This window comes from Bolinopsis microptera, chromosome 3, assembly GCF_026151205.1.
Source record: "Bolinopsis microptera isolate Bmic1 chromosome 3, MBARI_Bmic_1.0, whole genome shotgun sequence".
Taxonomy (NCBI): Eukaryota; Metazoa; Ctenophora; class Tentaculata; order Lobata; family Bolinopsidae; genus Bolinopsis; species Bolinopsis microptera.
In genome coordinates, this window is record NC_087074.1 from 13,254,251 (window position 1) to 13,275,803 (window position 21,553).

Below are 21,553 nucleotides of genomic sequence, written 5' to 3' on the forward strand. Positions count from 1 at the left end.
TGCATTTGACTGTTATCAACGCGGAAGTCATATTTATTAATAGTATTATAAGTTGGTTGACGATGTCAACCCATCGAGATCGTTGCTCTGCGAAGCAGAGCAACGATCGACGATGCGAAGTTGACATACGTTGCATGCCACTTTTCGCGCGCGAAGCGCGCGCCGCCGAAACATGTATCAAATGCGAAGCAAGAATGCTAGTTCGCGCGGCGCGTCGAAGCGGCGAAGTCCTCCAATATTATAAGTATTACGATTAACTGATTCCAGGCAGAGGAACTTAATTCAGTTAATCATAATCTTATTATATATAAAGCGAGACAATATAAATATATATATAAATATATATATCGTCTCGCTTTATATATAGTAAGATCCATATATATATATATAGCGATCCGTGCCATTTTACTGACACCACGGCATCAATTTTAACGCGACTTTCCGCAAAAACCGTAAAAGATATACAACTTAAACTTTTTTGACTGGTTCAAATGTTTTTATGCTTTTCAAATCAGCATGAAAAAATAAAAAATTGGCCATGAAATAAAAATTTCAGTGCCCAAAATTTGGATCCCCAAGTGGTGTCAAAAACGCGATTTAAATATACCTTACTCGGGATTATTATGACCGGGATAAAGTGGCGGGTTTAGGGTAATTTCGCCATATTTTTCCCGAACCACATTTTCACCGGTCGTTAATAAACCCGTCGTAATAATCCCGAGTAAGGTAGGTAATAATTATTTAAGTCTCTTGAGTCTTGACACCACTTGAGGGTTATATGGGTTCCTACTAGTATTAATAAAGTAGAAAGCCCGTGATCACATGGAGAAAGGTAATAGTATTCTTTGGAAGTCAGTTTTTATCGCAGCAAAAAATATCCGTCACAACCGAATAATTACAGCCCATTAAAATGTAGTTCGCCGCACTGAACAAAACGTAATTACCACAAAACCGATAAAAATGACGTTAAAACAATTATTGCACGTGCACGTGCGTGAAATAACCCCCGTTACTATGGTTACTTTGCAACTACCTATTTCTCATCTATTTGCACGTGGGCGGTCGTACAAACGAAGATAATTCTCTGAATTATAATTAAGACTAGAAAACCGGTGGTCACAGGGAGGAAGCTAATAGTATTTTTTGTTAAGTTGTTAGTAAGTTTAAATCGCGTCAAAAAATATCCTACACAACCGAAGATACAGCCGATTAAAATGTTGCTCGCACTAAACACAACGTAATATCAACAAAACCGATAAAAATGCCGTTTTAACAATCTTTGCACGTGCACGTGCGTGTAACAACCCTCGTTACCATGGTTACTTTGCAACCTTTTGCTTTTTACCTACTTTGCACGTGGGCGGTCGTACATTGTACATACAGTGTACAATTGTAAAAAGATAATTATCTGAATTATAATATAGACTAGAAAGCCCGTGGTAACAGGGAGGAAGCTAATAGTATTATTTGAAATAAATCACATACAGAAATATTCATCCCAACCGAGGATATAGCCGATTTAAATGTCAGCAATTTAAACACGACCTAATTACCACAAAAACGATCAAAATGACGTTAAACAATCATTGCACGTGCACGTGCGTGTAAAAACCCTCGTTACCATGGTTACTATGCAACTTCATTATTATTATTTGTGCTGTCTGCACGTGGGCGGTCGTACAGACTTGTATCACGCGGTGACCCCCACTGTCGGTGACCCCCACTGTCGCTACAGGGGGAGCCGCGCACTTCGTGCGCGGCGGGTCATACAACGTATGACAAGTACAGACAGCATAAATAATTCTTTGAATTATAATATAGACTAGAAAACCCGTGGTCACAGGGAGGAAGCTAATAGCATTTTTTGTTAGGAACTTTAAATCGCGTCAAAAAATATCCTACACAACCGAAGATACAGATAAAATGTTGTAGCGCGATGCACTACTGGGTCGCGCCGCGCATCAAATAATTCTTATACTCGCAACCACAGATGCAGATCGGCGAGATGCGAAGGATTGACATCGTGAATCAAGATAAAATGTTGCTCGCACTAAACACAACGTAATATCAACAAAAACGATAAAAAATGCCGTTTTAACAATCTTTGCACGTGCACGTGCGTGTAACAATCCTCGTTACCATGGTAACTACGCCATTTCCTATTTCTCGTCTGATTTGCACGTGGGCGGTCGAACAGACAACAGAAAGAATTCTCTGAATTATAGTAAAGCTGTGACCCTATAATAGTACTAATTATAGTACTATACACTATGACTAGGTGGTATTAGGTCATGATGCGATGAGGGAAAGTATCGACTGACACCGAAAAACAAAGACGTGAGAGTAATTAAGAGTTTACGGGTACAAAACATACATAGATAAAACTTTGAAGGAGAGCCAAGTTTGAGCTAGAATAGGAAACAATTGCACTGCCACACTTGAAATTTGTATCTGATGAGGGCGGTTGTAAACTGACCACAGCTATACTTATATGTTAATAAACCATATCATTTCCAATTTATCACTAAACTTTGAACTTATTTCCGATTTTTCACGTTTTGAGTACGCCTTGACTTTGGGAGTTGATTAGTACAATTAGTAAGTTTTTCGTATAGAAATACTGACGAGTGTAGGCAGGGAAAATTAGTATGTGCCTGATTTAAACAATTAAACACTTGGTCCACAGAGTTCAGTTCTCACCGAAGTACTAATACTAAGGAAATTAGTTTTATTGTTAATAAAATTGATTTGAAACAAAAATGTTTGCCAAAATTCACGTTACATTTCTGCTGACGTCAGCAAGGCTCAGACCACCCTCCTACCCCCCGTCAGCATTTCCAAACCCCCCACCCCCTACCCCCTGCTGACGTCATACGTAAACGCTTCCATATTGTTTACTGGGCGGCGCTCAGTGAATGAACATAAATATAATAGCCTGGGGTTCCCAGGTAACCATATTGTATTTTTGAATACAATATGGAAAGTTTTTTTTCAGGATTGAAATATAGCAAGTGAAATGATAAATCAAGTAAGATTTTGGCTTTGCTGCGCCAATTTAGGGGTCAAAGGATAAAGTCCTTTAAATTTTGAAAATATACTTACAGTTACACTCACAGTAATAGGTCTCAAAAAGGGTGCAAAGAGGGAGAATTTGCAAATGTTTTTGGACAATTTGCTTAAAGGAAGGCATTTTAGCAATGAGAAATGTAAATTTGTACTACACTTTGTCTTTAGCAGTAAGGCAATTTGGATAATGCAATGACGGATTGACCAAATGAGCCAAAGAATGTTGGCCCCTTTCCACCCCTTGCCAAGATTGCCCCCCCTCCTCTTCCTACACCCCTGGTATAAGAGCAACGGTCGTGCTTGTCAGCACGGTGATAATATATCATATAGATTATTATAGATGACGCTTTGGCAGTCAATAATAGGTTATATGCAAGTGTCCGTAGACAGTGGATCCAACAGCTTTAAAGAAAAAGCCATCTTGAACCACAGGTCTTGAAGATAATTGTTTAGACTTTAGTTTACATTATATAAAAAAATTATTTGACATCGTCATTACCACTTAATGACGTCATCAAGTTTACTGTTTTTGTAACTTTATTTTTGACAAAGTAATAACTTTTCTAAAGATATTTGCTATTGAAGTTAGTGATAACACCCATTTTGTGATTTAGTAATAGTATTCTTTGGTGTTTCTAATTTTGCTCCTTCATAAAATTAAAAATTAAATTGTTAAATTTGAACAAGAGTCTTGAAACATCCTGCACTACAAATATATATCAAATAGTGCGAGGAAGCGATCGCGAAGTAACTGAGTCAATATATTTTAATGTTACCATGTGCTATGGGGTGGCCATTGTCAGTTGTCACCATTCATCACAGACCAGGAGTTTTACCGCCTCTCATTATGACAAACAATTGATACTACATACGTTCTTTGAATGAAATATAATAAACAAATAGTCGATGCTCTTTACTTGCCTCACAGAGGGTCAATCGGTAACTGCAATGACAGTTACGAGAGCTGACAACTGACGTTATTAATTTTCCTCCTCCAGGACCGAAGTTTATATTACTTATCTTAGAATTGTTTTTTCGGTTTCGACTCATTCGAGTAGGAACATCTTGCCGCAAATTCCACAATTCATTTACCACTTTTTACCACCTTCCTTGTTTGTCAAATATCTTTAGTTGTGAAAATGTTAATACTATAATCGATCCAACACTGGTACATTAATTTTAGGAAGAAGTGAGAGGGTTGTTAAGTGAATCAAAAAAGAAATGCTGCTGTCGACGGTCCTATATTTACTGATATTCGCAACAGGTAAGAGTTTAAAATATGTCTATCCAAATCACAATGCTGGCAAGCATGACCGTGCCTCTTATATTCACAATACTATTTACCCTCTTTACTATTTACCCCCTTTACTATTTACCCCCTTTACTATTTACCGCCTTGACTTTTATACCCCCTTTACTAGTATACCCCTTTATTGTTTTTCAAGCATTAAGACTCATCGAAAGTAGTTCAGCAGGTATATTTAAGTTCAAAACATTCTAATTTAATTTTAAATATGACAGGAATAAGAAATAGTTATGTAAAGGTTTTTGAGAAATTTGCGCAAAATACGCGCCAGCATGTTATACGAAATTCGGTAAAAAACCCAAAATCGCCATATTCAGGTGCTTTAAAAACCATGTTAAAATTGTGTTAGAGATCTAAAATTTTTCAGGGCGTCTAGACGTTGACCAAATCGACTGTAAAAAAAGTTTCAAGTTTCAGGAGCATCGGGAAATGAGTTTTCTAGAACCCCTGTTTTACAACAGATTGTCGGGAAATATACAGATATACATATATATTCAGGGATAGACGCTTTGCCAGTAAATTATAGCCTGTATTTAAGTGTCCATATATTCAAAAGTATAAAAGATATAGCCATTTCCGACCACAGGTCTTGCGAATAATTATTTACACTTTAGTTTACATTGTATAAAAAATTATTTGACGTCATAAACACCCCTTGATGACGTCATCAAGTTAACCGTTTTAAAAACTTGATTTTTGACAAAGTAATCACTTTTAAAATCGATTTTACACCATTAAGAATTAATTTTATTCAAGATTTGAGGACATATTGAAGTTAGATAATTGTTTAAGCATTCTGAAAATCTACCAGAAAGTTTTTCTACCTTGCTCCTTCATAAAGATATTTGTCATTGAAGTTTGTGCTTTTTTGAAGAATTATTTTATAAAAACGTCAATTTTGCGATTTAGTATTCTCTGGTGTTGGGCCATGCCTTGGGTTGTGGAGCTCAGTTCTGCTTTCTATAGGTATAAATTGTGCATTAGGCTAATTTTAAAGTTGAAAATCGAAAAGTTGCACACGTGGGGACACGCCCAAATTGATAGAAAATTGCTAAAATCACTGAAAATTGCTGTTTTCGTCATTTTCTGTCAACTATAGAGTGCCGCTGTGATTAAAGTTCTTTTTGAAATACTTTGAAACTTTGCATGCTTATCAAACTATATATAAAACACCAACATGAAAAAATTTACGGCGATTCAGTATTGGATGCGCACGCAACGACCGCTCAAAGTTTGCACGTGCGAAAGGTGAGAATTTTGCTCATTCGTGATTTCCAACAAATTCTGCTTTGCCACGACAGTTTAATGTCATTATATATGAATTTAATGCCAACTTGAATGAGTATAAAGTGGCATATTCAGTCAGTGATCGACTGATATGCTTACCTAAACACAAGAAAATGTTTTTAAAGGAAAAATTTCGAAATCGTTGAAACTTCTTCCTTATTGATGAAGATATCAGTTTATATTTTGTATTTCAACTATATAAAATTAAAGTACCCTGACATTATAATCAAAAATAGATGATATTTGACCAAAACCCATAATCATGGGTAGAGTGGACCGCTGCCAGTGTCTCTCTTTCCCAAACAAAAGGAAATGATATTAATTTGATTGACCGTTCTCAAATGCAAAATGATACCGAGGATGAAATCGGTCGCTCGCTTTTCCCATTCATTTACAATTGTAATACATTAAAAAGAACTACCCGGAGGCAGCTGTACTCGGCAATAAAGTTTTAATAAACTTCAGCTAATTCAATAAGTAATAACTACCACCCTTACCCCGAAATACTAGGTATCGACCCGAACGCAACCCAAAGAGATTTTTACAGCATCTGATTGATGTAATCAATCGAAACTTATTACAATTCGTAAGCCGTGAATGAATGGGAAAAGCGAGCGACCGATTTCATCCTCGGTATCATTTTGCATTTGAGAACGGTCAATCAAATTAATATCATTTCCTTTTGTTTGGGAAAGAGAGACACTGGCAGCGGTCCACTCTACCCATGATTATGGGTTTTGGTCAAATAGATACTATGAAATATCAGCTTTATGTGTGGTATAATAATCAGTTAGCAAAAATCACATAATCGATCATCACAGGGACTATAACAGAAATGCTGGACGAAGCGATAAATCACACACATTCAGTTGTACACAACAGTTCAGAGACGACACACGGTACAGTGAGCTACTCTTGTAAGTTCTGTCGGGAGGACTTTAAGTGCAAAGGAGGAGATGGTCAGGTGAAGCTCTCAGATATTTGCAGCGACAAAATTACATGCGTAGGACAGAAAGATATTTGTGAGTTTTCTAGAACATTTCCTCAGCCAGGGGAAGATGTGGTGACGTATGAAAATGGCTTGAAAAGCATTTCTTACTGCTCGAGTATTGAAAAAGAATTCTCGAGATCAGCTGACGGAGAACAATGCGAAACAGTCCTCTTCAAACCGCAAGGTTCGGAGAATTTTACAGATATAGAGATAGCTGTCCCCGACACACATTTAGTAGACTGTGAGCAGTATTATGGGGAAGCTTATCTTTATCTGAGTTGTCTAGATAAATGCCTTGTCCCCGCACAATGCCCACTTACCGAGAACAACACTTGTGCTGATAAGTTCCGTTGTGAGGATAACTCTTCACACTGTGTCCCCTACAGTAGAATCTGTGATCTGAAGGACGACTGCGAGGACGGCAGTGATGAGAGGAACTGTTCTAACAACTTCAAGTGTACCTCAGGGAGTGTTTCCTACGTGCCAATCTCTTCTAGATGTGACGGAAAAGTGGATTGCTTGGACTTTTCTGACGAGTGTAACGAGGAATGCTCCTCACGTGAACGTTTTATTCTGGGGGACTCAGTTTTGAAAATCACTGCATGTGTCATTGGTAGTCTGTCTATCCTGATGAATGCTGTTAATATTTACAGAGTGGGTAAAGAGTTGGACAGGATCAAGTGGTTTAGGAGCGCGCTGACCAAAGAGTTGATTATATTAATTGCTGTCGGAGATTTAATTATGGGATGTTATTTAGCTACCATCACCTTTATTGAAATTTCGAACGGAGACAACTATTGCAAGACAAAATATTTGTGGATGTCAAGTAAACTATGTGCACTGCTAGGGGTTATGAGTTCTTGTGGCTCTGAAATGTCAATCTTTGCTATGACAGCTCTGGCAATATTCAGAGTTTTAACCGTCAAATCAAACAGAGTGGCTAAAGAGAGTAGATTCTCTGATTTAGCAAAATCAAAACTACGTTTGTCAGCATGTTTCATTTTAGGGACGTCAGTTACTGTCGCTGTCCTGCCACTATTCAGCCAATTTGAGGATTTCTTTGTCACAAGTTTATACTACCATGAAAACCCTATATTTATCGGGAAGATCACAAAAGAACGTCACATGAAACTATTCAAATCTTACTACGGAAAGATTGAAAATGGAACATATCTGTCGTGGCAAGAGATACGGAAGTTAGTTGGGACTATGTTTACAGAAAGATACGGCGGGGTGGTTGGCTCGAGTATTCATTACTATGGGAGTGACGGAGTCTGTGTTTCCAAGTACCTCGTCACCCCTAAAGATCCACAGAGTGTGTTTACTCTCAGCATACTTTTAGTAAACTTTATCTGTTTTTTTATCATGTGTATCTGCTACATCAGTATCAAAATTCATACGAACCGAAGGAAGGTATCAACTTCAACACCAATTCCAAACAAAATTGATAAGGTGGCTAAAAGGAGAAAGATGAATTTGGGAGTGAAAATTGGGGCAATAATTGGAACTGATTTTTTAACTTGGATACTTTTTATCATTATCTGTTTGCTGCACTACGCGAGGCTAATAGACGCTAAACCATTTTATCCCTTCTTTTCGGTAGTGATTCTCCCGATAAACTCATTGATAAACCCCCTGCTGTACGACAGTAAAATAATGGACAGTGTGGTTGAGTATTCTACCCTCGTATTCGAGAGCTTTAAGCGCTGTATTAAGGGGAAAGAGACAGGGTACAAAGAGAAAAGTGTTACGTGTAACAGTAACACTGTTTTCTCGACAGAAATACTAGACACTTCTGCTTAATCGTTATTATATTTTGATAAAAATGTTTCAAACATGAACAATAATTTTTATAACTTTATTTCTAAGTTCCTATAATTCCTATATTGGCATTGCCTATCTATAAGGGCTTCAGCCTTTAAGTTTAACTTGAGTTGATGAGCACTATGAACAGTTGAGTTCATGACAAAATGTGTTATAGTCGTGTTGAATCAGAATGATAATTAAAATCTGATAATTATTGTTTAATATGTTCCTTTTTGAAACGGCTTTAATCATAGACGCTGGAGTTGTACCACCATTGGATTTAGATTTTGTCCTTCACCATAATTACTTACATTCTACGAATTTTGATTGATTAAATTTTGCTTTTGTTACAATCTTTACGTTTGAGTTAATAAATTATGATGATTATATACATTTTGCTTATCTAAAATCTTAAAATGTTTTACAGGCACTAAAGATGCAGTTTAGTTACGAAGGATTCAAGCCTTACTGAGTTACATTGTGTGTTTCCCTTCGTGTCCAAATGCAATATAATTTTTTAGCTTTATTTCTCAGTTCCTATAGTTCCTATTAGTATTACCTATCTATTAGGGCTTTACTTTTAGCATTAACCTTGACTTTGAGTTGATCATGATGAACAGTTGAATTGGTAAAATGTGTAACCTTGATGGATGATAAATGTTTAATGTATCTAAGAATGATACTTTTAATCTTAAAATCCTATAATTATTGTATCACGTCGTGACCTCCATTGTCGTTTCACTAGACGTATCGTGGCCACGACACAGCCACGCACTCGTGCGCGGCAGGTCTGCAACGTATGAAGAGTGTTGACTAATGCTCCACATTGTTATAATATTCACACCTCGATATTTTCTTTTCTTTACACTTAATTGCTGTCAATCAAGTTTGAAAAGATTTTTGATAAATTGGTCGAGATGAAGGTATTTGTGGAAGGATCGACTAAATTTATTAAGATATGAACAAATAAAAATATGCTAAATTTAAAAGTATTGTTAATATCAATAATTAACACACATGATCGACAAATAAAACATACTAATTCATTAATCAACATCATGATGTTACAACTTAACCGTTTATAAACCATAAACACCGTGAAATAATCAAGGTCAAACATATTATTATTAGCAAAAATCGTCTAAAAACAAGAGTCGTAATATTCATTACCGTATTGATCGTCTTAATCTTACTTCTTATTCGCATTATGATACAGTCAATAAAGTTTCATATACTTTATGTTTTGTTACAGTGAGATTGAGCTGTATCACTTGTTGTATCACTTGTTTTTTAAATTCAGAGGCAACAAATATTGGGCTGTGATGCGAAAGATTAGCGTACAAACGTTTTGTCAGACTTGAATAGCATATTATATTACAGCTTCAAATAATAAATTATCGACTGTTAGTTCATCGCCCTGTTTGATCCGAATGCAATTAGAAATTAAAAGTTAAAATTATTCAACGAGCTGGGATGTTAATTTATAAAGATAAACGACAGATAAGAATAATCACTCTATCTATTAGAAGTCTAAGAGAGCAGCCTGAGAGAGCCACTATCACTGCCAACCACTACAAGTTTATTTAGTGGGGATACCGTCATTGCGCTCACTCCTCCCCTGAAAATAGAGTTTAAAGTAAATGAAGAATATAATAATTAGAATGAGTTTAAAGTAATACATTTTCACTGATATAACATTTACACCTAAGTTGAGATATTCCAGTTAAAAAGCCCCGATCATGTAATCAATCACAACAAATAGAAGAAAAATAGGGCTAAGCTAAATTACCTGAACAAATCAGATCTGAGTTTGGTCGTAGAGTTCCCAGCAGGAGATATGGTTGTTATGCGGTAGTTGGCACACGTGATCAGATCATCGTCTAACAAACACATTCCATTAACTCCGTCACGATAACCCTGGTACTCTGGGAAGGGAGCAGTTTTATATGCTGGAAATAAAACCGTGTTCCAATTTCACTGACATTTTACATGATTTAATAGATTTACGATTTTTTCATGATTATACATTTTTCGAATCTTAATTGCATATGGCAACGATAAAAAATTGAATATAAAGCTCGCTCAAAGTATAAAAAGATGACTATGGTAGACATAAAAGAGAATAATGGATAAGATGACAAATTCACGTCCGTGGGGCTGTTGTAAAAACTAAAAGAGACAAAATTAGGATAAGATCGGAACAGAGGCAATTATTGTCGCTTTAAACTTACTGTAGTCAGGTTGATGACCCTCGGTGAAGGTTCTGGCTCTCTTCCAATGACACACAGAGACGTTGGTATCATTGGAGCTGGTGAAGACGTCCCCTGAGTCACCGCATATGATGTTAGTCACGTCTTGTTGGTGGGGTCTGAAGGCGTGCATCATGACCCCCACCCTTAGGTCTAACACGTGTATCGTGCCTGTTGTTGAATGTAGCTTTGTTAAGATAAGGTTATAATTATTATATAATAATATAATTATTATTATAATAGTCTACTAGTTATGTTAATGTAACTATAATTAATACTGACGTTATCTCTCCTGATAATCATTGGAAGATCTGTCAATATGTTCACAGCTATATGCTAGTTGTCTGTTTGTTTCAGTTTCAATAACTAAAGAGCTTATGTTTCTTACCGGATGAGAATCCAGCAGCAACCCAAGTTCCGGTGGGGTCACATTGCAGGGCCTTTATGATCTGCACGCTCCTTAACGGTGTGGCGACTTTCCACTCCATAACTACCCCATCTTTTACTCTGGTATCAAACGTTCTCAGAGTGCTATCACTCGTGCCTTTAAAATAAAGGGGTCTATAATGTAAAACATTTAATTTATGGTCAGTAGATCAAGTACTTCCAGCCCCAGACTGAAGTACTATCAACACCTGGTTTCAAGGCCTTTTTTATTTATAATTATAATTATGGCGGTGTTATGTTATAATTATGAGACCCGCACCGCCAGTTGTTATCTTCATACTATGCTGTCCATGTTATAATCTAACTTTTAGCAACTTTCTGTGTTTTAAGTTACTAATATTATTGGTAGATCGGCAGAACCACTATTGTATCTATCATCGTTGTAACTGATTTCAAAGCAACTTCAGATAATATCATGTAAAGGTATTGAGACTTTTTACCTAAATAAGGTCATTAGATAAATTTGTGTCCACAAGTTTGACAAGAATTTCGCCGCGGTTACACCACGCACGATCAATTTTTCCTACAATAAATGTAATTATTTAAAGTAATAAGTGTGGCGCATCGGACGATCGTATTTTCATTTTAGGCGAGCAGATTGACTTGAAAATATGTGCAAAATATTTACATGCTATGTTTTCCATAAATGAGTTGGATTCGTGTATAGAAGAAATTGAAGATTAATTTGACCCATTTAAGCATTTACAATTTAGCGCATCGCACCAACAATAAATCAATCCAGAAAATCGCGCAAAACAACTTTGCGAAGGGGCCGGAAACTTCGGGTGTAATTAATATTATAATTAACACATGAATGGCGTCGCGCGCAGCATAACAGACGCTTCCGATACACATAATTAAAGCAGAGTGGTCTATATCGCGAAGGAGCAGACTTTTGTCTTCACCGTAGCCCCCTTTTTCCACCTCATATATCTAAACCCGATTACTTATTCCTTACGATATTTTTGCCTTCGGCAATAGTAGGGACAAATTACTATTAGGGATGGATTCTGTCGTTGTCAAGTTGCAGGTTTGTATCCAGAAATAACACAATGTCACCAGAATGTACCTGCGTTTTAGATTCTACAACTCAAGTTAGTAAGTTATCACACAGCACTGTGTTAACTATAACAGCTTTTCATCAAACTTTAATAAATAGCGTACGAATCAGATTTTAGAAGGAATACTGGATTATTATCTGGACCAGCTAACCATGTGAACTATTTTAATTGCACAATGCATATTTTACCTTGAATGATCCGGTTGGAGGCACGCGGCAGATTGGTTAACACCACGGCGTTCTTACTGTCGTATTTTGAAACTACCTTCTGTCTTTCTAGATCTGTACACTGGAAGTTAAGATAGTTATGTCTTCTCGGGGAAATGGAAAGGATAAAAGATACTTAAAGTTACAATATCGATCTGATCGCCACAGCTAAGAAGTGATAATACAGCTCAATAATAATACAGCCCAGTCTCGTATAGTATAAGACAATTATATGGTATTGAGTAATAATGTAATGTAGTATTGAGTAATAATGTAACCATGTCCCAATGTGATCATATCAACTCTTCGAGGAAATACATAAGCCAGGTGTTGCTATATATTGCTGGGACAAATGTGGTGAAATAATTACCAGAATCTAGTTAACACCAGCATCACACCGCGTCATGTGAGAGTCATCGTTTAGTGCTTTCGCTATTGTAATACACCTGTTCTACATCTCATTCAGCCGTGACAATCACATAGATTATAACGAGCCAAAAATTGAAAGATTTTCCTCGGCCAACTCAGCAGCAGATTTTGGGGTTTGGTAACGTACTTAGACCAATCAAACACTGCCTAGATGTTCATGTGACTAACTTGGTCTTCACATTGTCACAGTCGCTGCGACGCTACAGTTACCCAGGTTTAGATCAGGGGTAAGACGCACCAGGACGGGTATTTACTTAGTGCTGACGAATTTAACTGAGGTGTGTTCACTCAGTTTCAAACCATCAATCCTCTCAGTTAAAACGACCACTAGTACTTATTTCCTTAAATTTGTAAACTGCTAAATATGCCTGCTGATAATAAGTTATCATTATTATTACGTAAGCCAGATGATAGTCATTTTATTTGACGTTTTTAATTACAATCTTATAGATAACCAAGCCGTGGAGTGAATGATTGTCAAACGGTTTTAGGTTTTCATTTGGTTGCCTGACCGTCTTTGCCTTACCCTTTTTTATTTTAATCGAGTTGTTTCGTTTGATGTTATTTTTGCAGTAAAGTCTTTTCAGATGTAATTACCTTATCGGACCTTATTTGGACGGACATTACTTGAACGGACATAATTATGAACGGACATTAATATGAACGCTAGAAGGCGATCAAAACCATCAAAAATCCGAATTTTTTTCATTTTTTTGACGTTTTTTAAATTTCAGCAAATGTTTTTTAAATCCATTTTTCATACAGTAAGCAAGAAAAGCATTCTTTAATCAGTAAAAATGTTAAAATATATGTACCTGATCATTATCTAATAATAATATCACATATCTTCTTCATCAAATGGGTTTTCGTGCAGGGAGATATCCCGGTTTGTCTTCTACTTTATCGAGATGGGTGGTATGGTAGAAGGTATCGTAGCTGACATAAGCCACCGAAAGTCGCTTATACCAAGTGGGGGGTTAGAGATAAAGCTTAAGCTATACTTTAGGCATTCTGCAAGTATCTCTCTAGTAGAGCAGTTGGGATCGTTCAACGTTCATTGCCCGGTACGACTACGATCGTTGGACAGACAACCAGTTGTAAGAGAAAATGTGGAGATAGAAGAAGCCGAGGATAAATTTCAAGATAGTGTTCATGCAATAATGTGATATTTACAATTCAGATTGTTAAAATTTTATAATACCTTTGACCCTGTTTTTATTGATTCAACAATATAGATTAGTTTAATGATAGCTATTGAAATTGACTGACATATTCTGGACAAAAAGTTCGAAATGGAAAAATTTTTGAAAAAAATTCAACGGACTTTAACTTGGACGGACATTAATTGAACGGACTTTATTTGAACGGACATTAAGGTGAACGCTAGGGCCTCCAGCGTTCAAGTAATGTCCGTCCAAATAAGGTCCGATAAGGTAGATGATTTAATATGGCAATATGGTAGCAGCCAAAAGATATTAATTAATGTGCATAAAATAGGGTATCGAGATATTATCTCGATAATATTATCGACAATAATTGGGTCAAAATCTTTATCGATTTATCTCGATAACTGATAACAATTAAAATTAACAAAAATTCCTCCGAATTAAACATAGAAATTTAAGATTTGATCCTTGATACATATGCTGTTTCTCATGAAAAATAGTAATGCTAGTGTTATAATTACTACATACCAATATTATTATATTTATAACCTACAAGTCATACCTAGAGCTACATCAATTTAAATGCAGACTAGATCATATCATATGGAGACAGAGTTATGATGTATGCTACGTCCCAGTATTGTTATTTTTATTGGTTGGTAATCTAAATTCTAAAGAGAACTGTTATCAAAAGCCAGGAACAGCATTCCTCTGATTACAAGATAACCAAAAACAAAAATATGGTATTTCTCAGAGCGTGGGAACACGTCCCACAAAACAAATTCCAAGATAAAAAGAACAGAATAAAAGAGAATTAAAGTGAGTCATGTGATTCGCCGTCGTGTCCACCCTTTTAGGAAAGTAACGCCCTTGTATCCTTGCTCTCACTTCTCACCACTATCCTCCGCGCTAGTGTCCTATACCTGACTTAGTGGTTCTCACTTCTCACCATTTTCCTCCGCGCTAGTGTCCTATACCCGACTTAGTGGTTCTCACTTCTCACCACTATCCTCCGCGCTAGTGTCCTATACCTGACTTAGTGGTTCTCACTTCTCACCACTATCCTCCGCGCTAGTGTCCTATACCTGACTTAGTGGTTCTCACTTCTCACCACTATCCTCCGCGCTAGTGTCCTATACCTGACTTAGTGGTTCTCATTTCTCACCACTATCCTCCGCGCTAGTGTCCTATACCCGACTTAGTGGTTCTCACTTCTCACCACTATCCTCCGCGCTAGTGTCCTATACCCGACTTAGTGGTTCTCACTTCTCACCATTTTCAGTTCTCATCTATAAATACATCACTACAGCTATACTATCAATTCATAGATGTTTCCAGTTCTCGGTAGAACTACGCACACCAAGATGCACTGAGTCGTCACTATGGGTCTATAATAGGGTCCAAAACCTGCATTTCATCAGGTGGGACCAAGACAGCATTATCCGTGTGTCTCACTTGAAACACTCATGATCTTTGCCTTAACACGGTGAGCAGATAATGCTGTCTCTAGTTAGTCTTAAAGATCCAGACTGTAGTCCTTAGTGTACTTATGACATTGTTATGTCATGTTATAGACGTACTCCTGTTCTACATTCATAGATTCGATGAATGGTGTTGAACAGATCACAAGCCAAAACGAGCCATTATCAGCAATTACACACACACACACACACACACACACACACACACACACACACACACACACACACACACACACACACACACACACACACACACACACACACACACACACACACACACACACACACACACACACACACACACACACACACACACACACACACACACACACACACACACACACACACACACACACACACACACACACACACACACACACACACACACACACACACACACACACACACACACACACACACACACACACACACACACACACACACACACACACACACACACACACACACACACACACACACACACACACACACACACACACACACACACACACACACACACACACACACACACACACACACACACACACACACACACACACACACACACACACACACACACACACACACACACACACACACACACACACACACACACACACACACACACACACACACACACACACACACACACACACACACACACACACACACACACACACACACACACACACACACACACACACACACACACACACACACACACACACACACACACACACACACACACACACACACACACACACACACACACACACACACACACACACACACACCTGGTTCAAGTCAGAGGATCGAGCAAATAAATGAAAGGCATGTCGTAGGATGGTGGAGTAACCTAACATGAGGTACCTGCAGATAATTCCGCTAGGTAATATTAGAGTTACCTGCAGATAATTCCGCTAGATACTGGAGTTATCTGTGTATTTTTTCTGGATCCACTAATAGTACAGATCCGCCTGAAAAATCGATTTACTGACACAACGAGCTTTCAAAGGATTTTTGACGTTTTTTAGTCCCGCTAGGTGTCCTTTATGGCTGACCAACTTTTACAAACTTTTCCACGTGTCTTAAGGCCAATTTTACCACTCTTTACCACCTTTTTTGTTTGCCAAATATCTTTAGTTGTGAAAATGTCAATACCATAATCTGACACTGCTACATTGATTTTAGGAAAAAGTGAGATGGTTTTTAAGTGAATCAAAAAAGAAATGCAGCTGTCGACAGTGATCTTAAATTTACTGATATTCGCAGCAGGTGAGAATTTAAAATATGTCTATTCAAATACACTTCTGTAAGGACGATCAGCTTTATGCGGATCATATTATTTCGTCTCGATCAGTTAGCAAAAATCACATACCCGATCACCACAGGGACTACCGAAATATTGGACGGAACGATAATTCACACACATTCAGCTGTGCACAGCAGTTCAGAGACGACAAACGGTACAGTTATAAGCTACTCGTGTAAGTTCTGTCGGGAGGACTTTAAGTGCAAAGGAGGAGATGGTCAGGTGAAGCTCTCAGATATTTGCAGCGACAAAATTACATGCGTAGGACAGAAAGAAATTTGTGAGTTTTCTAGAACATTTCCTCAGCCAGTGGAAGATGTGGTGACGTATGAAAATGGCACGAAAATTATTTCTTACTGCTCGAGTATTGAACAAGAATTCTCGAGATCAGCTGACGGAGAACAATGTGAAACAGTCCTCTTCAAACCGCAAGGTTCGGAGATAGAGATAGAGATAGTCGTCCCCGACACACATTTAGTAGACTGTGAGCAGTATTATGGGGAAGCTTATCTTTATCTGAGTTGTCTAAAGAAGTGCCTTGTCCCCGCACAATGCCCACTTACCGAGAACAACACTTGTGCTGATAAGTTCCGTTGTGAGGATAACTCTTCACACTGTGTCCCCTACAGTAGAATCTGTGATCTGAAGGACGACTGCGAGGACGGGAGTGATGAAAGGAACTGTTCTAACAACTTCAAGTGTACCTCAGGGAGTGTTTCCTACGTGCCAATCTCTGCTAGATGTGACGGAAAAGTGGATTGCTGGGACTTTTCTGACGAGTGTAACGAGGAATGCTCCTCACATGAACGTTTTATTCTGGGGGACTCAGTCTTGAAAATCACTGCATGTGTCATTGGTTGTCTGTCTATTCTGCTGAATGCTGTTAATATTTACAGAGTGGGTAAAGAGTTGGGCAGCATCAAGTGGTTTAGGAGCGCACTGACCAAAGAGCTGATTATCTTCATCGCTGTGGGAGATTTAATTATGGGGTGTTATTTAGCTACCATCACCTTTATTGAAATTTCGAACGGAGACAACTATTGCAAGACAAAATATCTGTGGATGTCAAGTAAATTATGTGCACTGCTAGGGGTTATGAGTTCTTGTGGCTCTGAAATGTCAATCTTTGCTATGACAGCTCTGGCAATATTCAGAGTTTTAACCGTCAAATCAAACAGAGTGGCTAAAGAGAGTAGATTCTCTGATTTAGCAAAAACAAAACTACGTTTGTCAGCATGTTTCATTCTAGGGACGTCAGTTACTGTCGCTGTCCTGCCACTATTCAGCCAATTTGAGGATTTCTTTGTCACAAGTTTATACTACCATGAAAACCCTATGTTTATCGGGAAGATCACAAAAGAACGTCACATGAAACTATTCAAATCTTACTACGGAAAGATTAAAAATGGAACATATCTGTCGTGGCAAGAGATACGTAAGTCAGTTGGGACTATGTTTACAGAAAGAAACGGCGGGGTGGTTGGCTCGAGTATTCATTACTATGGGAGTGACGGAGTCTGTGTTTCCAAGTACCTCGTCACCCCTGAAGATCCACGCTCACTCTCAGCGTTCACTCTCAGCATACTTTTAGTAAACTTTATCTGTTTTCTCATCATGTGTATCTGCTACATCTGTATCAATATGCATACGAAACGGAGGAAGGTACCAAAACTAATGCCTTCTCCAACTCCAAACAGGGTGGATAAGAAAATAAAGAGGAATTTGAGAGTGAAAACTGGGGCAATAATTGGAACTGATTTTGTAACCTGGATACCTCTAATCATCATCTGTTTGCTGCACTACGCGAGGCTTTTAGACGCTAAACCATTTTATCCCTTCTTTTCGGTAGTGATTCTCCCGATAAACTCATTGATAAACCCCCTGCTGTACGACAGTAAAATAATGGACAGTGTGGTTGAGTATTTTACCCTCGTATTCGAGAACTTTAAGCGCTGTATTAAGATGGGGAAAGAGACATGGTGTAAAAAGAAAAGTGTTACGTGTAACAGTAACACTGTTTTCCTCGGCAGAAATACTAGACACTCCTGCTTAATCGTTATATTTTGATACAAATATTTCAAACACTTTTTATCGTAATTGTAAATTACGCTGGTATTTGGAAGAGATAATACTGTAGTATGCTTTGAGTGTTTATCGTTAACGAGAACATATAGCGTTATCAATGATCAACACAGCTGTTTTTAGACTGATTAGTGCATTTTTGTTCGATAAGTAGCTCTAGTCACAACTGCTTATCACATTTACTATTTTAAGCATTAAGATTGTTTCATACTACGCTGTTATTTTCCGAGTGGTGTTTTACCCGATTGGATTTAGATTTTGTCCTTCACCATAATTACTTACATTCTACGAATTTTGATTGATTACATTTTGCTTTTGTTATAATCTTTACGTTTGAGTTAGTAAATTATGATGATTATATATAAGCACTCCATAAAGATAAGCACTCCATAAAGCAAAATGTATATATACATTTTGCTTTATGGAGTGCTTATCTAAAATCTTAAAATGTTTTACAGGCACTAAATATGCAGTTTGCTTACAAAGGATTCAAGCCTTACATTGTGTGTTTCCCTTCGTGTCCAAATGCAATATAATTTTTTAGCTTTATTTCTCAGTTCCTATAGTTGCTATTACCTATCTATTAGGGCTTTAGCATTAACCTTGCGTTGACGAACAGTTGAGTTGGTAAAATGTGTAACCTTGATGAATGATAAATGTTTAATGTATATAAGAATGATACTTTCAATTTTAAAATCTGATAATTATTGTTTAATATGTTTCTTTTTTGAAACGGCTTTAATCATAGACGCTGAATACCTCAGATCTCACGATAAGGCTCCTCCAATAACTACAAGGATTCACAAAGGATATCATAAAAACTTACAATAGTTTGTTGAGTATCCATGGAAACAGTAGTGTAACTGTAGTCAAGGAATGTAAGGCCTAAGACCGGACGCACGTGTTCTTCAAACCTGCAAACACAAGTCGTCACTTGTAAAGTCGTCACTATAAATTAAAATATGCACATTGCACATCAAAAAATAAACTATTTTATTGTACTAAAATAAAAGTGATACTATGGAAGTTGTGAATAATCATTTTAGGAGCGATCTACTTAGGACGTCCGCCAAAATCGCATATTTTCAGACCACCCCCTCCCACTGTCGGGTGTGTCCGAATTTTCAAAACCTCTTCCTCCCCCGGACGTCCGGATTTTCAGCTACTTTTAAGAGTACAAATAAAAGCAATTCAAATTCATTGTTAATAAAATTCAAAGAATTAAAATAGAATTCAAAGAGTTGAAATAAATGGGACTTTTTCGTTAATTCTGCCAAAATTTCCGGACGTCCGGATTTTCAGAAACCACCCCCTCCCCCTGTCTGGATTTTTTCAAAATTCCAAAACCACCCCCCTCCCTATTTTCCGGACGTCCTAAGTAGATGAACCCCTAGAGATTGGATTTCTAAATCAAACCTTTTGATCTTGCTCCCAAGACCGGTATTTGTGGCTCGAAGATCCCAGAGAATAACAGTTTTATCTTTACTCCCAGAGAGAAGGAAACATTCATCATCGGTCACTCTAAGTGCGTTGATACGGTCGGAGTGCCCTGATATAATCAAAGTTGTGGAAAATAAAAATATGACACGCTAATAATTATGATAAACATCTAACCAGTTTGTTAGGTCTAATTGGAGCCGCTAGTTTTTTCTGAACATAAACAATTTAAACATATACCAAAACAGTCTCATAACGAGGAAACCTTACCCGTGAACTGCTGCAAGAAGATGTGTTTAAAACTGAAATGATCAGAAGTAGAGGTAACACAGGTCTCCCAAACCCTTCTCCAGTTATCCCGGAGACTGTCGCACTGATCCAGAGGTTTACAGGACAGTAGAGGGGAGGGGTAGGTGTAGGGCACGGAGTTAGTTTCAGAGCCGTACCGTGGTTTGGGGGCGTTCTCGGTGGCGGTCTCAACGTATGGTATGTCCATGTAGGCCAGCACCTCTATCAGCTCTATGTTGTCCAATGTTCTGAGAAGAATAATAATAAAAATGGAGACTTGGGAGAATTATTCTTAATTTTCATCTAATCAAAATATACAATAATTCTCAATTTAAACCAATCCGTAGAAATAAAAATCAACACTAACCTTCTCAAAGTCTCCTGTCCGATGAGACGACATAGATGAACATATGTGTTCTGAGCAACCTCCGGTGCCAAACAGGTCTCAATCTGAGACTGAATAGTCCGCTCCTTCTTACTCCCATCTGACAAACAGTCCACATCTTTAACCGGGTCCTCAGGGATGGTCTCGTCGCTCTCACTCTCACTGCTCAGTGAGGGTGAACTGGGTCGACTCCGGGGTGACATGGCCCCTCTATTCAGCCCGGGGGTCTCCTTATCCACACTGTAGCTGTCCGGGTCTGTATCAGTTCCCATGACAGAGACGGCTCTAACAGCACGAGAGCGGTGAGACATGATGTCAGCACCGGGGGGTAGGAGGGAGAAATGTATGTTCTCCTCGCCGTCCTCTTCTTCCTCCCTCACATTCTCTTCTTCCTCCCTCACATTCTGCCTGCGGTCGTCTGGTGTTCCCGTGTCTAAGCTGCTTGTCTCTGGGAAGACGAGATCAACCTCTTACAAGTTACAAATAGTAGAAAATAAGTAATCGTTTATTGGCATCATGACGTATTCTGTGGAGCCTGAATTCCAGCAAGTAAA

The 21,553-nt window shown here is 37.9% G+C and overlaps 2 protein-coding genes across 5 annotated transcripts in view; one reads left to right on the top strand and one right to left on the bottom strand.

Moving 5' to 3' along the window:
- The first annotated feature begins 4,240 nt into the window (after positions 1–4,240).
- LOC134813539 (G-protein coupled receptor GRL101-like) lies at positions 4,241–8,929 on the top strand. Its single transcript, XM_063821358.1, has 2 exons — positions 4,241–4,330; positions 6,481–8,929. The coding sequence occupies exons 1-2, from the start codon at positions 4,288–4,290 to the stop codon at positions 8,451–8,453; spliced, it is 2,016 nt and encodes a 671-aa protein (XP_063677428.1). The 5' UTR covers positions 4,241–4,287; the 3' UTR covers positions 8,454–8,929.
- A 569-nt stretch (positions 8,930–9,498) lies between these two features.
- LOC134813589 (WD repeat-containing protein 81-like) overlaps positions 9,499–21,553 on the bottom strand; it is a 55,427-nt gene continuing 43,372 nt past the window's right edge. For all 4 annotated transcript variants that reach the window (XM_063821436.1, XM_063821435.1, XM_063821437.1 and 1 more), the window contains 9 exons: positions 20,982–21,447; positions 20,597–20,862; positions 20,306–20,438; positions 19,716–19,803; positions 12,402–12,501; positions 11,094–11,249; positions 10,688–10,876; positions 10,246–10,381; positions 9,499–10,074 (listed from right to left, as the gene is read on the bottom strand). In XM_063821436.1, coding sequence (XP_063677506.1) covers positions 9,987–10,074; positions 10,246–10,381; positions 10,688–10,876; positions 11,094–11,249; positions 12,402–12,501; positions 19,716–19,803; positions 20,306–20,438; positions 20,597–20,862; positions 20,982–21,447 — 1,622 coding nt within the window. In that variant the 3' untranslated portion in view covers positions 9,499–9,986. The remainder of the gene's footprint in view (positions 10,075–10,245; positions 10,382–10,687; positions 10,877–11,093; positions 11,250–12,401; positions 12,502–19,715; positions 19,804–20,305; positions 20,439–20,596; positions 20,863–20,981; positions 21,448–21,553) is intronic.

What these genes read in the sequence shown, in the direction of transcription:
- LOC134813539 (XM_063821358.1), top strand. Translation starts at nt 4,288, where the DNA reads ATGCTGCTGTCGACGGTCCTATATTTACTGATATTCGCAACAG. An exon ending in TTTACTGATATTCGCAACAG is followed by an intron (nt 4,331 to 6,480) that starts GTAAGAGTTTAA and finishes CGATCATCACAG; the next exon opens with GGACTATAACAGAAATGCTG.